This window comes from Tasmannia lanceolata, unplaced genomic scaffold (assembly GCF_043159265.1).
Source record: "Tasmannia lanceolata isolate RefF3 unplaced genomic scaffold, GAP_Taslan_0.1 ptg000007l, whole genome shotgun sequence".
NCBI lineage: Eukaryota > Viridiplantae > Streptophyta > Magnoliopsida > Canellales > Winteraceae > Tasmannia > Tasmannia lanceolata.
Window position 1 is genome coordinate 13,940,305 of NW_027518684.1, and position 17,032 is coordinate 13,957,336.

The following is a 17,032-nucleotide window of genomic DNA, read 5'->3' on the forward strand; positions in this document are numbered from 1 at the left end:
ATAGGGATCCAAAATGTGTCCGTGGATCTTGCTAATATCTCTAGATCTATCAGTTTAATTTCAGATTCAGATGGTCCATCGGACCGTATGGGTCCATTGACACACCTATTCAAATCTACTAAATCAGGAATATCATGCTAAGCAATTACTAGTGAAGTTCAATATGCTTTACAATGCAAGTGATGGAAACTAAGATAACCAATTACTACTCATATACTACTGCTACAATTGAAATAGAACATAGCTCCCCCCAAACTAGAACTCTGACATTTCTATCTGATCAAAGTAGCGCCCAGATGGTCCATCTTTGGGTAACAAAGCCAACATTACAGGGCCTTTAGCTCCCTCTTCAACAGTCATGGTTCCTGTATGCCAATTTATATCAGTGTTGACATAGCCAGGATGCACGCAATTTATGCGCATATTAGGATAATGCTTGGCAAGGACTCTGGTATAAGCATTGAGCGTCGCCTTCGAGATGCTATAAGCTGGTAGCATCATGGACCATCCATTAGATTCAAGCTCACCACATCTTAAATCCTCTAGGAATCTTTGCAATAACCCATCTATCTTTTCTTCTGTCAAACTCTCGATGTCTCCCAATTCCTTTCTCTTCTTTTCACTGGGAATCCTCTGAAAAGCAATGACAACACAAGTCATTGCAACTTCCATGACTATGATCTCCAACCAATGTTTAAAAACTCATTTAATCAACTAAAATCTTAGTCGATTCTATTGGAGATTATGTCAAAAAAATCTGATAGGAAATTTAGTTAATATATATTTTTACCATAGATCTACTTATAATAATTCAAAATAATAAAAATATAAAGAAGAAAAGATTTAGGAATAGTCAATTAATGGATTGATACACTCGGAAATCACACTCTCCTTAGAGTTAATATACCCCTTTTGGACTGCGTTTGCTGGCATTTATCTCCCAAGATACAAAGATCCTTCAGCTCTTTGTCACGGAAAGACGGAAAGTAATTAAAATAAAACAAAACAAGGGATTTGCTAGCGACCATTGCAGAAGGCATTTCGTGGGTGGGCTGTTGCATGTGAGAGCAACCACGCAGGCTCAAATTTTGTCCTATTCATTTAATTCATCTGAGGTGGTTGCTCTCACATGCTTCCATCCATGAAATGCCTTCTGCAATGGTCGCAAGCAAATCCATAAAAAACAAATAAAATAGATTTAAATAAGTATCTGCCTAAGACATATTGAACTCAGCTTTGATCCTAATTGAGTCAATCTAAAACACCTTTCGGCTTGGTTAATCAATAAAAAGATGGAAAATTAAGGAATTATGTCATAACTTGGGAGAATGTCAAGTTGCGTTATTCACCTTGAGCTCTCCTCTGAGAGAAGACACATTCACTATCGTGGCTCCCGATGTGGAAAGTTGTAGAAGGGGGATAAGTGCTTCAGTCACTGTTTTGCAGCCATAGTAATTTATATCTAGACATTCTTTGGCATTCTCGTACGTTTGCCGAATCACTCCTTCTACCAAGTTGGCCGCCTTTCCAGAGAGCTGCATGGATTGAAATGGGTACAGAGCTAAGCTTCTTTAGCTCTCAGATACAGTAAGATTATGCATTTTAATTTTTAAGCTTACCCAATTTACGGGATCGATGTTCAACGACTTCAGAACTTCTTCATCCACTATTACTCCGGAAGCTCCCGCATTGTTTACCTGCAAGTACTGAACAGATGAGCTTCTTACATGTGCTTTTTTTAAAAAAAAAAACTTCAGGAGAGGTTCCTTTAATTTGATCATACATTGAAGGGATTTGCTAGGGACTTTCACCGAAAGGCATTTTCTGGCTGGTTTTTGCATGAGAGAGCAGCCACCTTAGATGTATAAAATCAATTAGACAAAATCTGATGAAAAGTGAACTGCTCTAGACAAAATCTGGGTCGTATATTAGTGAGAAATTGTATGGTGGACAGTGGTGCATGCACGTGCAGTCAGAAATTTGTTAGAGTAATTAGGTCAAGCAAGAGGTTGCTTGAAGCATTACACCCAATGTATCTAATTTGGAATACCAAGTTTGTTGCCTCCAGCCCCTATATATCTTAGATACACTAGGGTTTTAATAGGTTAGTGGGCTCTAGCCCAAATAGGCCCACTACACCTGTCCATTATCTTATTGGGCTTATATTAGAACATACATGGGTTATATTATATACCCAACAAAATTGAGTGGGCTCACATTATTTGGGTGATCAAAACCATTCATTTGTTGGGCCCTGACGTAGATAGGCTATGCCTAGAAATTCTCTATATTAGTATCTTAATTAATTTTTTTACTTGGAAATGAGTGCAACTCGGCAAGAGTTCAAAATTTTATGGAGAATGCTGAATAAATAACAGGACAAACCACCTTGCCTCGAGAATAGAACACGGTGAAAACCTTAGAGCTTGTAGGAATTTTCTAGAAAAGTTTGGAAAGAAATGTTTATAAAATTTCCTACGTTTTTCACCCACAAAAAAAATAACTTGAACCAATTGTATTCAATTTTTACATAGAGGGAATTTCCATTTATGATAATATCTCGTAATCATATCATTTTGCTCTAAATCGTGAAAACGAAAAAAAAAATTCAAAGAATTTTTTTATTAAGAAATGTTTTCTTGCAATTCAAACATGGCAGCATGCCCCCTTTGGGCAATACGGCTTTCGTAATACGAGGGCTGCTGAGCATGGGTCTTCGATCGCTATATTCTTGCGATAGCGAAGGATTGAAGAGAAAAGTAATGGCTTTAAGTTTAACAAATCCCTCCAAATGTCTTGCGAAAGAAGGCATTAAGTTATGTCAGGAATCTTGAAAAGACAAGAGCTGCTTGATCCCTCTGCATACGAGTTTGCTTAAAGCATTGGGGGGAATCGCTCGTGTATTGGTCTTTGGGAAAGTGTAAGACGCTATTGCTCGAAACTGGTCTTGATCGGTTTGTCGGTCCAACAGATAAGTAAACTCTAGTTGCTTCTCCTTTCCAGTCAAGGCCAGGCTATGTTTGGATGCGCGGGGTGGAACGGACTAGTGGAATAAGAAGTAAAATGGAGGAGACAAGCATTTGATTTGTTTAGAATTACCTATCGGAGAATAGTGGTATATTAGTGTTTTGTTGCACGTATAGAAGAGTAGTGGAAAAGTCAGGGTGTCATTACCAATAAAGAGAATGAAGAGAGATCGGGAAGAGAGATAAAGAAAAACACCTTTTCCAATATTCAATATTTTTTACCAAAATTCTCCCATTTTTGTAGAATTTGGTTTATAAATGAGAAGAGGGGACATGAATGCCACATTGGCACGAATGGGCAAAAAAGCAATAATTACGTCTCAAACATGTTGGGGAGACTCCTAGCATTTCAATGCAATATTGGTAACCAAATAAGAAATCAGTAGCCGTCGACTTTTGCAATTCCAATGGATGCCGAGTATTTGTGCAACCAAACACTCGGCACCAGCACCCCCCAATCCTCCAGGCTACCAAAAGAAGGATAAAGTTAAACAAGGAACCCCACCGATTAGCGAGGCCGATCTTCAAGAAGAATTAAAAGCCCACCTACATACTAGAAAGGCCCATCTTCAAGAAGAGATAAAGCCAAAGGAAGCCCATCGACATACTAGCAAGGCTGATCTTCAAGAAGGATAAAGCCAGAGGATTTTCTTGGCCGGGTTGGCTATCTGCCCTCTTCTGACCATCCTGATCTGGCTTGCAAACTGATGTGGCCTACTTAGCATACAAAATTCTAGGGTTGCAACTAGGGTCGGGCGGGTTGGGTTTTCCGGAACCCTACCCTACCCTACCCAAGAAACTATCTCGGGTCTGGCATGGTTTGTTCTTTTAGAAAAAGGCCCAAGATTCCTAAATCCAATCCTACCCAAGATAGTTTCTCGGGTTGGGTCTTTCTACATTCTCGATACATCTACTATAATTTATGTTCCACTAGTTGAATTTATGGTTCATGATCTATTCCATAACAGAGAACTTGACCTTGGATAGGATAGAATGGAAGAAAATGATCCACGTAGAAGAACCCCACTAGAACCAGGATTAGAGCCGGGTAGATTCCTTTTACCTTCTTCATGAATTTTTTCTAAAGGATTCATTTAGCCGACCCCAACTAGTTTGGGATAAAGGCTTTGTTGAGTTGAGTTGAGTTGATCTATTCCAATCTTCTAAGGTTGAACCTATATATTCGGAAGACATCATGGTAAGCAGTTTTTTTTTTTTTTTTTCCAAAAGACCTCCCAATATGATAAAAATGAACACTCATAGAGGCGTGTATGTACATGCTCGATATTGGTGGGAATTTAGAGAATATAGAATTTTGTAGGGTTGCTTCAAGGCGCATAATCACTCTCTTTAAGACAAATTTTGCCCCCACCATTGTGTGCAAAGGGGATCCGCGAATTGCTTCCAAGATACAATGAAGCTTTGTAGGAAGATCATAAAGTGTTTGATGACGCTTTGCATAAGCGGAATCAAAACCAAAACGCCTTTTCTGAACTTCAAGCCTTGAAAAACACTAAAATTGTTTCTACAGAAAACAATCTTTAGTGCACTGTTTATGAACAAAATATCTTGAAAAATCAAGAGAGTAGGTGATTGCTAGAGATAGAAAGAAAAAGTACAAAGATAACTGTTTTCTGTTTTTTTTTAAAGACAAATTTCTGCTCTTTTTATAGAGCATTAGATGTCTATTCACTAAGAGAAGCATCTCTTCAAGACATCCTTTGGATTGGTTTGAATAATGACCATTCGATCGCAACTCTTTGCTATTTAAGTGGTTTGGATCATCCACAAAGTGTCCCTTGTGTTAGAAAATCATCAATGACTGTTGGGAAGCAAAAGAAGTTTGAAAAACGGAAGTGAAAAGCATGTCTATTTTCTCCCACCGGATAGATTTTCGAATCAGCGCGGTCGACCGGGTTACCGCGGTCACCCGTCGACATGCTTTTGGACTTTTTATTTTTTCCGATCAAAAGAACCGCGGTCGACCGGGGCTACCGTGGTAATGCGGGTGCTTAAGAGGGAAGAAGAAGAAAAATAGAAATCAAGAACACAACAAGAGAAGAAGAAGAAAATGGGAGCAAAGCTCAACCCAATTGATATTCCATCAATTACATAAGTTTATCAACATTCAAAATCCCCTCTAAAGATGGTTTTTAACTCTTTAAATAAAAGAAAACCAAAGCAAATTCGTTCAAGCTCATCCACTAGCTAGCTTAGGGACTAACATATCATTAATTGCATTGGAACTCACTAACTTTGACTGTTTTGGGAACCCATAGACACAGTCCACAAAAACTGTCATAACTTTCTACCCTCTTGTCTAATTTTCAAGCACAAATACTTGTTGGAAAGATCTCAAAGAGACCTACAACTTTGTAGTCTACTACTTTCCATAATTCTAGCATTTAGAGGTCCAAAAAAGAGATTCAAAAACGGGCCAGCAACATTACTGCAGGATTGCACCTTGGAACTCCACCAAAAAACACCTGAGCTTGACATGGCTGCCATGTTGGCACTACATCATTATCTCTGGGTGAGAAAGAACTCGCCCACGAGTTCTCATCAAGCTCTTCATGATAAGTTGTCAAGTTTTTAACATTGAAGTTGGGTGAGTAGTGATATTTGGAGGGAGCTCAACCTTGAATGCATTATCCCTAATTTTCTTAAGCACTTGAAAATGGGCATCCACACGATCTTGAAATTTGCTAAACTTCCTTGGTTCAAGAAAACTCGCCCTCAAACTTTGAAGTATCGAAGAATGATCATCAATTGAAACTTTCCAAGATCAAACTCCGCTTCATAATTTCCATGAAGAAGTGATAATTTGTCTAGATTTTGAACATGTTTGAATATATAAATATCAACTGTGAGCTTCAATGTAGGATAGAAAAAAAATGGATCGATGTAATTGGATGAAAAAATCGATGTAATATTTTTCCATTCACCCATCACTTCAATATCCATCGGTTCACCTAATATGCAATCGGATCCAATTTCTTTGGTGATGAATTCATTGAATTGCCGTTGAAGTTCCTCGTACTCCTCGTTAGTTTCACCAACAAGTAGAGCATTAAATTTACCATTATCATTGGTCTCTTGATCAAATTCATTCTTGGAAATAAAAAAGTTACTCCCATACCCTTTCTTGAACCATGCAATCCAATACAGCTTTGGTTGTTGTTCAGTTTTGAGCTTGTGCTTGTTCACCATGTCATGAGATACGATGTTCTCACAACTCTCACCATCGATCACAATGGTGCAAACCTTGTTATGAGATTTGCATCGAGTCTTGAAAATATTGAAACGGAGCCAATCATCATCAGATTCAACCTTTGGTGTAGCAAGTGCTCTTTGGATCACCAAGCTTTCTCCTTCTTCAGGTTCGATTTCTTCATGTTGTATGTCATCTTCCTCATCATATATGGGCTGATTTGAATCATCGACAAAATTATCATCATTTTCTTCATCACCGAAGGCCACTACTTGCCTCTTTGGACAATCTTTGAAATGATTGCCAACTTGACCACACTTGAAACAAGCATTTGAATTGTTGGGATGATTGGGCCGATTTTGTAGAATTTTTGTTGAAATATTCAGACCTTGACTTTGTACCTCCACCATGTGAAGATTCACCTTTAGAAGAAGGATAGAGACTACAAACATCCACATACTTTTTAGCACCACGACAAGAAAGCTTAGCCTCCACCTTTAAGGCTAGTTGATAAGCATCATTGACGCCCAATGATCGGTGCATTTCCACCTGATCACGAATGAAAAACTTCAAACCATCAACATACCTTGCCACAAGTTGATCTTCACCCTCTTGAATATCATTACGAGCCATGAGTTTGTAGAATTCTTCGGTGTAGTCCAACACACTCTTGGATTCTTGGCGTAGGTTGTTGAATTGAGAAAAGATAATTTGAAAAAATCCAACGGAAGAAATTTCTCCTTAAGCCTTGACTTCATTTTCTCCCAAGAAGAGATCTTACGCTTTCCACCTCTTGAACCTTATCCCACCATGTTGAAGCGTAGCCACGAAGCCTTGTAGTCATAAGCTTCACACGTTGGCTTTCGGGTGTCTCCTTGTAATCAAAGAACTTCCCAATGGCACTAAGCCATTCAAGAAACTCTTCGGGTTGTAGACGACCATGGAACTCCGACAAGTCAATCTTGACGGTGTCGAAATCACGATAGAACCTTCCCAACCTAGCCTCTTCACGAGTATTGGCGAAGGGATTCACATCGGATTCATCACTAGAACCTCCACGGCTTGATCTACCATGCTCACTACGAGCCTCTTGGCGTTCAAGTCGCATTGTAAGTTGCTCAACTTGTCTTCGAAGTGCTTGAAGTTCATCATCTCTTTCATCTCTCAAATCTTCCATCATTTGGTTACTACGCCTTCCTCTACCTCTTCGTGCCGCCATGAAAATCAAATCGAAGCTAGCCCAAGAGAATAACGTTGGCTCTGATACCAGATAATGCGGGTGCTTAAGAGGGAAGAAGAAGAAAATTACAACTCAAGAACACAACAAGAGAAGAAGAAGAAAATGGGAGCAAAGCTCAACCCAATTGATATTCCATCAATTACATAAGTTTATCAACATCTAAAATCCCCTCTAAAGATGGTTTCTAACTCTTTAAATAGAAGAAAACCAAAGCAAATTTGTTCAAGCTCCTTTACTAGCTAGCTTAGGGACTAACATATCATTAATTGCATTGGAACTCACTAACTTTGACTGTTTTGGGAACCCATAAACACAGTTCACAAAAACTGCCATAACTTTCTACCCTCTTGTCCAATTTTCAAGCACAAATACTTGTTGGAAAGATCTCAAAGAGACCTACAACTTTGTAGCCTACCACTTTCCATAATTCTTTCATTTAGAAGCTTAAAAATCAGGTTCAAAATGGGCCAACAACATTAATGAAGGACTGCACCTTGGAACTCCACCAAAACCACTTAGGCATGACATGGCTGCCATGTTGGCACTGCATCACGTGGTCGACCGCCCACACCTTCTGGAAATCGTTCACATTTCCAGTAACCACAATCTGCGGTCGCCTGAGAACCCCCGGTCGACCGGCCCTGTCTGAAAATTGTTTTTCTATTTAAAAAATAACTTGTAAAAATTCAATTAATTTTTCAATACCATGTTGAAAATCACTAACACACGTTGCCCACATTAAAATGATGTTTGATCTTAGGTATTAATTCTATTTGCATTAAGAATACCTAGGACCCAAAAAATTATTGTTGCTGCATGAACTAATAATAATTAGTTCAGAGGATCATTCTCATGGAAGTAAAAGACACAAAACTAGGATTTCCAACTCGGGTCAGGCGGGTCGGATTTTCCAGAACCCTGCCCCCTACCCTAGAAGAAATCTCGGGTCAGGTAGGTTTATTTTTTTTAAAACCAAGATTCCAAAACCTGGCCCATGGTCTTTTCGGGTTTGGTTGATGCGGGTTGGGTAAAACCCAGTCCAAGTTGCAACCCTACAAAATGCCATGTATATTCGAAGAATGAATGAAAATTCTATTTAACATTTTTTTATGATGTTTTAGGCCTACTAGACTACTCGTCTTATTAGGGCTGCAACTCGAGCCGGGTTTTACCCGACCCACATCGACCCGACCCGAAAATAGCTTGGGTTGGGTTCAAGTTTCATGGGTTTCGGGTCGAGCCGGGTTGAGCATTCAAAAGCCCGCATGAATCTCGGGTCGAGCCGGGTTTGAAGGGGCCCGACCCGAGCCGAGTTACGTAAGTTCTAGTATGTACATTTTTTTCTATTGGTAGTTAAAAGTTAAAAGTGAAAACCCACGCACCCACTGTCATTGTATGTGAGTGTAATTTCTGCTTCTATGAGTTGAGTTGATTCAAGTGTTTGATTCAGCATTGTTTGATTACAGCATTGTTTGATTCAAGTATAATGTGAGTGTAATTACATCATTGTTTGATTCAAGTGTAATGTGAGTGTAATTTCTGCTTCTATGAGTTGAGTTGCCTTGCCAAATAAGAATTTTCCTTAAAAAAGATTTATTATGGGTAGGGCCGGGTTTGGGAATCGTGGGTTTTCCGAAAAAAAACCCGACCCGACCCGACCCGAGATATTTCTCGGGTAGGGTTGGGTTCTCCAAAACCCGACCCGCCGGACCCGAGTTGCAGCCCTACGTCTTATGCAATAATAACTAGAATTCAATGATGATTCAGTAGCAATTTTGGACTAGTTATAACTGTTTGAGGCAGATCCAATTTTTTAAAGACTAATTGCTAACATCTCCAAGTTTTTCCCATTGTTTCTTGGCACCAATTTAAGATCATGAATTGTTTAGAGAGGGCATTTAATCTCTTTAATACTTGTTAGCAAGTGGTCATGATTCTTACCAAGATATCAAGTTTCCCAAATTGGGTTTGGATGAATTTTGCTAATGAGGCAACACTAATAGGGTCCTTCACATCAAGCTGATGAAAAACTACGTTCGATAATCCCGACTTCTTGAGCTCGGCCACCGCTTCTATCCCCCTCTTCTCATCTCTAGCCGTTAATACAACCACCACACCTTCGTTTGCAAGTTGGCGAACCGTCTCGAACCCAATGCCTTTGTTGGCTCCTGAAACTACAGCACACCTGAAACAACAATGCAACAACCATCAATGTTGTTAGAAATTTTGAATCACTTCAATGAAGTGAAAATTATTAGCCTTTTTCCATGCGAAATTGCACCACATACTACAAAAATTCAGCCCTATGTCGCATCGATTTGTCCGTAATCCTGCCTAACCCAGCTTACCTACCAAAAAAATTGCACCATATACCTCTTGGTGGTGAAACCCATGTCTGTTTTTTGAGGAGAAAGAAGAGAAGAGGACGAACCAACTCTGAGCTTGTTGAATGTGAAAGAAGTCTGAATTGATAGACTGCCTTCCTTCCCTTTATAAACTATAGGTCTAGTCGGGGAATCTTGGAAGACTGATATGCTTTTGTGCTTCTTTGTATTTAGTATAGAATGGGCATTCTCTTTTCTCTGTTTTCCATCCTAAATAAGATAGAAAATTTCTGCTGATTAATGGCAAGGCGGGCAAGTGACATAGTCTAAAGAAGAAAATACTAGTTGTCTAAAGAAAAGTTATGTAAATAGAGAATTTCTACTGATTCATGGGAAAACAGAAGAGTGAAATGATTCTAGTCGATTCTACATAATGATTCCCCAGATCGACGATCTGGATCATTCTACCAGTTTCACATGAGCCAAACTTTTTTATTAAGAGCTGTCCTTCTCTTAAAAAACAAATATTTATTTCTAACCACCACATGGGCTTAGAGCTATAGTGACACACGACTCAAGATATTGGAAGAAGAGAACTATTTTTCTTATAGGAAGTGTGATGATATCCTCACTCCTTTGTTTTGATATTTTGCCACCCCTTTGTTTGTTTTATGTTTTTCTTATGGGATTTGCTAGGGAATTTCGCAGAAAGGCATTTCAATACTAGCCAGCCTGGAAGTGGAAATGCCTTTCTGCGAAAGTCCTTAACAAATTGCTTTTCTTACTGGTTCTTACTGTTCCCAATCACCAGTGCAATAAATTAGAGAAGTTTGAAATAGAGAAATCCATATAGCATATGGGTTGTCACCGATAATGGTGACAACGGATCTCCCATAGGATCCACCTGTGCCTTTATCACGTTCTGTTCTGATAGCTGATTGGTTGGATGCGGAGTAGTTTTCGGATCCTATTTGTTAGTTTTGGGTCATGATTCATTTCCGATCAGAATGTCCATAGGAGTGTCCAGGGTCCTACGTACGTTGTACACAGGATATATGTAGAGAGAGCATTGGACCCACTTCATAGGATGATCCAAACCATTGCCGCAACATAAATAGGCTGTATTCGTTAGATCATCTTGATAGGATGATCCTAACCCCGATACAGATCGGAGGGTTAGCATCATCCTATGGAAATAATCTAGCTTACACAGTCTATTTACGTTGTGACCCAACAAATGAACAATATGGACCATCCTTTCAAGTGGGCCCCACTGTACTATTTGAAAAACACTGGACGAGGCGCACACACTACATAAAATCTCTCTCTTAAGAAAATGACGAATTAGATAAACCAACAAAATTGAGGTTGAAATAATAAGGGGATTTGCTAGGGATATGGCAGAAGGCATTTCACGGACCGAGTGTTGCATGAGAGAGCAGCCAGCCAGCCAGCAACATAGGATGAATTAAATTAATAAGACAAAAAATGAGCCTATGGGGCTGCTCTCTCATGCAACAGCTGGTCGGTGAAATGCCTTCTAGGATGGTCCCTAGCAAATGCCTAAAATAAGATATGAAGTTTAGAGATCATGGAGAGAAATTGTCACCGTGGAAGAAGAGAAGGCTCGAAATCTCTGGCTATATGATTGGTAAAAAGAGAAGCTTTTATAGAGCGGACTGAGGATGTGAAAGACATAACATTTACGAGGCATCGCATCCAAGGGGAATTTTCTATAATCCGATTCCAATGTGCGCTTGTATTATTGCGCTTGTGTTATACAATGTAAGAATAATTACCATTGGGATGTTCGCCTCTAGATGGAACATTCCTCGCATATTTTTGCTATGACAGACCAAATCAGCATCTCTCACAGCCCAAAACGGCTTATCATGGCCCACACACTATATGGATAAGAAACATAAATCCAACTTAGTGCTCTATCAACAAACCCACTTAAAATAGTCAAGGACACAGCTAGGGCATATTAACATATTGTGATTGTATATGGTGTAAGCCCGTAAAGTCCAATATTTTCAAAAAGTACTCTAGGGCCTACACCACAGGATGATCCAAGCCGTCCATTTGATGGGCCACAATGTAAATAGGTTGTGCCTAAAAAATCATTTCCATAGGATGACACAACCCTCCCATCTATAGAGGTTTCCATATTATACAATTCCTCTGTAGATCGGAGGGCTAGGATCATCCTATAGGTTTCCAATCCTCCTGTCTCTAAAGGCTTCCATAATATGCAGTTGGACCATATTTGGAGAAGAATGTTAACTATACTGCCATCTCAGAATGTAAACCTTAGATTAAAGGTTGGAACGACAACAGTTCCACAACTGAGACAAAATTTATCCTCAGATGCTTGATCTAGAAATGATCTCTCAGTCATTTGAACATCGAGGGCATTGTCATAATCTAAGAATAATCTGGTCTCCAAATTAGCAACCATAATTTTCAGCCTAAGAATCAGCTGAAAATAAGATCACTCGCCGCTAAAAATACAAGATTCACTAATTTGATTTTCACCGAATAAAAAAGGAGAAATACGGTTACCCCGCCTCAACTTCCGGACACATTCAGCGATAACCCTATTGTTTCATTCTCATCAACTACACCCCGACCTTTCAATGTGTATAAGGTAGGCCCCCTCAATTCACGGTCCGTCCACAAATCGAATGGTGAGATGATCCTATGGAGCTGATTTTTTGGGCACACCCTATCTATGTCAGTGCCCATTAAATGAATGCTTTGGATCATCCAAACAATGTAGGCCCACTATGTTTTTAGTCGGTGGATTAGAGAAGGTTCTCTAGTCGATCGACTAGAAATGAGATCTTAATTAGCATTGATAGTGTTTCAAAAGAGGGGGACTACCTTATACACATTGAAAAGTCAGGAGGTGTTGTTGATGAGTTTGAAACTATAGGGATATCGTTGAATGTGTAAGAAAGTTGAGGGGATGTAACTGCATTTTTCCTAAAATCTATGTAAGATCTGCTCACAAATTGCTGCCATAATACATAGCCGAATATGACCTCGCTTGAGTTCTTAAAGTTTACTTGCAGATTGTGAACAACATTTTACACAACTTATGGGGCTTCAATGTGTTGTTGAATGATGATGGATCTTTGCTGTAATTTGAATTTAAAAATTTCCAGGATTTAGCTGATAATTACAACCAAGATTGACTGATTTGAATTATCAATTGGAATGCTAATCCCAACCTGAGAAAATATGTAAGTAAAATAAAAGATAGTAAAATGATTGTGTGTCTAGCGAGGGGCCTATGACCAGTACAAGGCTTTGGTATTTATAGATGCCTGTCGAAAATACAGAATATCTTGAGAACCCATTGCTTTGTACACCGTGCACCCCAGTGATGGCTTTGTGCGACGCGTGATTCCACCAGATTCCACCAGATTATGTGGTAGTGCCCTGTAGACACCCCATTTTGCTCTACTTAACTGATGTGAGCCCGCGATGGCAAATCCGATGATGAATCACCATGTTGTTAAGTATGACGCCTTTTTTATGCTTGCAGAATGATACCGGATTTCAGACTGAACTTTGTTTTTGAAACCCATGGTCTGAGTACCCAGTTGAGGAAACTGTCATACCTATTTTCAAGGACCAAAACACTTGTCCCAAAGATCCCACCCCTGAGCTCATCACAAAACAATCTAAAAACATCCCCGTCCGAGGTCTCACTAATGCACAGCCACACGTTCGCCCCCTCGTGTAGTCTACCCCATTTTTTCACAATACCACGGAGTGAATAGTCCTACATCAATCAGACCTAAGACTTCTCGTTTTGTGATCTTATAAAAGTGTTTAGAGAAAAGTACGGACTGTGGGCCGATGTTTAGTGAAAATACGGATTGCGGGCACCTTTTAAAACAAGAATAAAAAAAGGGCTAAACTTCAAAATCGGGTGGTCAAAAGATCCTGATACCCTTCTAACATCAATAGAGTCCTCATTTTTCATTATTGCTTCTTAAATTGGCCTGATTCATGAGGCTTCTTTTGGTTCATTTAAATGTGTATTTGAACCGAGAGAACCTTGGGTTCATTTCTATCTGGGCCGTCCAAAATAACTAGAGACGGATGGATCTTGACACATGTTGAAAAACTTTTTGGAACCACGACGTTATTGTACTTTTTGGAATACTGACGTTATCTTTTCTCACTTATCTTTTGGCTTAGAACGATAGATGTTATCTTTTCTCACTTATATTTTCAACACGTGTCAGGCATCCATCTGTCTCTAGGTATTTCCGACGGCCAAGATAGAAATAATGGGTACGCCGGCGGAAAATAATTGGTACGCAAATGAAAATAATGATTACAGAGAGGGAAATAATTGATACGCCGGCGGAAATAATGTGTACGCCGATGAGAATAATGGTTACAGAGAGGAAAATAATGAATACGCCGGCGGAAATAATGGGTACGCCGATGGAAATAATGGTTACAGAGAGGTGAATAGAGGGGAATAATGGGTACACCGGCGGAAATAATGGGAACGCCGATGGAAATAATTGTTACAGAGAGGGGAATAATGGGTACGCCGGCGGAAATAATGGGCACGCCGATGGAAATAATGGTTACAGAGAGGGAAATAGGAATAGTACGCCGATGGAAATAATGGTTATAGAGAGGTGAATACCCGCCGGCGGAAATAATGGGTACGCCGATGGAAATAATGGTTACAGAGAGGGGAATAAGAATAATGGGTATGTCGGCGGAAATAATGGGTACGCCGATGGAAATAATAGTTACAGAGAAGAGAATAATGGTTACAGAGATGGGTATTATTAGAAGACGCCACCGTTTCATATTGATGTCCACATGTCGCGGATCCGACCGTCTATTCATGTTGGCGACGACCAAGATTTAAAGGAATCCAAGGACTCTGGGTTCACATATAGATTTCAATCCAAACCAAACCGACTATGTATAGAGCCGCTAGCATTCCAAGAAGTTTTTCAACACGTGTCAGGCATCCATCCGTCACTAGGTATTTCTGACGGCCAAGATAGAAACGAACCCAAGGTTCTGTGACTTCTGTCGGTTCAAATACCAAACGAACCAAAAGAACCTCGTGAAACACGCCAGTAATGAAAAAGGAGGCTAAATGACGTTTCAGTTGATGTCAGAAGGGTATCAGGGTCTTTTTCCAATCTAGCCTGTTTTTTGTTCTTGTTTTAAAAGGTGCCCGCAATCCTTATTTTCACTAAACATCGGCCCACATTCCGTACTTTTCTCAAGTATTTACTCCTTCTAAGAAGATCGGAGAATCTTCACCCACTCTACACGCGAGGAATGACTTTTGGCTAATCCTAAGAGGATTCCTAGGAAGTTTCTAGCCATTAAGAAGAGTTTTCCTTTGGGGCACACTTCTTAGGCCCCACCAAGTTTGAGATTATATCTCCCTTAGTAGATCAACCGAGAGGAGCTTCAGCCCGCACCATTTAAGGCGTTGGACCATCGGGAGAGCTTTGACTACGTTAAGGCCCGCACCCACCAATCGTGCTTCTTGGGTAATTTCATTGTCTTAATCAGTTAGCTTGCCATTTGCTTAATTAGTTGTTTGATTTTAATTAAATAAAATTAGGGTATAGCTAGTAGTTGGATCCATTAGCCTTGGCCCATCTTTGATTGGGGCACAGGGGCCTTGGGGCTTGGGCCCACAAGTGGCCTAAATCCCAAGTCCCCAAGCCCGCATTAGGTGGGCCCATGTCCATTTATTCTGTTTAATTTGGTAATAATTAGGGCTAATAAGAAGCTAATGAGTAGTTTTTATTTTTGGTATGTACGCCGGTATTCTGTGTTGCCAAACCTACACTCCTAACAGATTGTGAGCAATGATTTTGTTAAATCTTTGGTAACCTTGTGTTCTGTTTATTGTGATAAACTAATAGATAGACTACTATTCATTTCAACGAGCAGTTGTTTTGTTTATATCTCTATCTGCACTTGTTTTGCTTTCATAGAAATTGATCACTGATGTCAAATTTTGTAAGATCATCTTTCAAACAACATGCATCCGAAAGAAATTTTTCTTTAGAAAAAAAAAATTTCTCATTCACGTTTATTGTACCAAACGATGCAAAGAGTTTTCTTGGAGAAAAAAAAGGAATGAGCACGTTTGGCTGCCAGGAATTCTTTTTTTCTTTCATGATAAAGCAGTGTCTCCGAGTGGTGATTAGGTGAAATCCCTAACATTCAAGAAACAAAAGCCTGCAAACTAGTGTTTCCGGTGATCACAAGTTGGTAAAATCCAAGAATGAAAAACTCTACTAAAAACCGAAGGGAAGTGATATATCCGCCCCTTTTGATTACTTGGGACACCCAACAGTAGTGTTTGTGGCAGTCAACCCCATTGGATCCTTTTGACGTGAAGCACATCAGCCCCTTTGAAGTCATTGATACACCGCTGCTAGATGTCCCAAGTAATCAAAAGTTGCAGATATATCACTTCCCAAACGATTTGACCTTTCTTTTTTGGATTTTTAGTAGCAACTCATCACCAGAAATTAGGGATTTGTTTTTTGATTTTTAGGGATTTCACCATAATTATCTCTACTTGAAAATGCACTTTGTCATGAAAACAAATACCTCGCAGCCAAACGTGCCCTAAAGAAAAAGGTTTTTCTTGAAAAGCCTTTTCAGGGCGGAGAGACCAGACCAAACAAGCCTATTTTAAATGGACACACATTAGGAGAACTTGTGAGTAACTAATGAGGAAGCCTAGACCCTTGCAAAAAGGAGGGGAATTAAAAGGAGGTGAAAGGGCTCCCCCCATTGGCTGCACATCCACCATCCTGCGTTAATTGAAAAGTCAAATGGGACGGTGCTGTGAAGCCAATGAGGGCACCCTTTCACCTACTTTTTGCATGGGCGCCCTTCACTTTAGACTTCCTCTTTTCTAAATGTCTCTTTAGTTTTCCTAGAAGGTGACTCTTCGAGTTGGTCAAAGGTCATTGACTAACTTAAAACACTTGTAAATAAAATTAAATGATTTTTTTCCCTAATTTTTGGGAAAATTTTCACCTGATTGACATGTTTGGACGTGACCGTGACGCTTTAACCACAACGTAATGTGTGACAACTTGGAGATTATTCTAAAAATAAAAACTCATTTTAAAATTTCAGGATAAAACCACGTGGGTCATCTGAGTCAACACTGCCGTCTTGATAAACTAAGCCCCCACCTTGC

General features: G+C 39.6%; 1 protein-coding gene across 1 annotated transcript; it reads right to left on the reverse strand.

Moving 5' to 3' along the window:
* Window positions 1-108: 108 nt before the first annotated feature.
* LOC143881023 (short-chain dehydrogenase/reductase 1-like) lies at window positions 109-10,124 on the reverse strand. The gene is made up of 5 exons (XM_077384010.1): window positions 9,851-10,124; window positions 9,419-9,662; window positions 1,620-1,697; window positions 1,350-1,535; window positions 109-633 (listed from the first exon to the last, which is right to left on the reverse strand). The coding sequence occupies exons 1-5, from the start codon at window positions 9,868-9,870 to the stop codon at window positions 256-258; spliced, it is 906 nt and encodes a 301-aa protein (XP_077240125.1). The 5' UTR covers window positions 9,871-10,124; the 3' UTR covers window positions 109-255.
* Window positions 10,125-17,032: the final 6,908 nt, after the last annotated feature.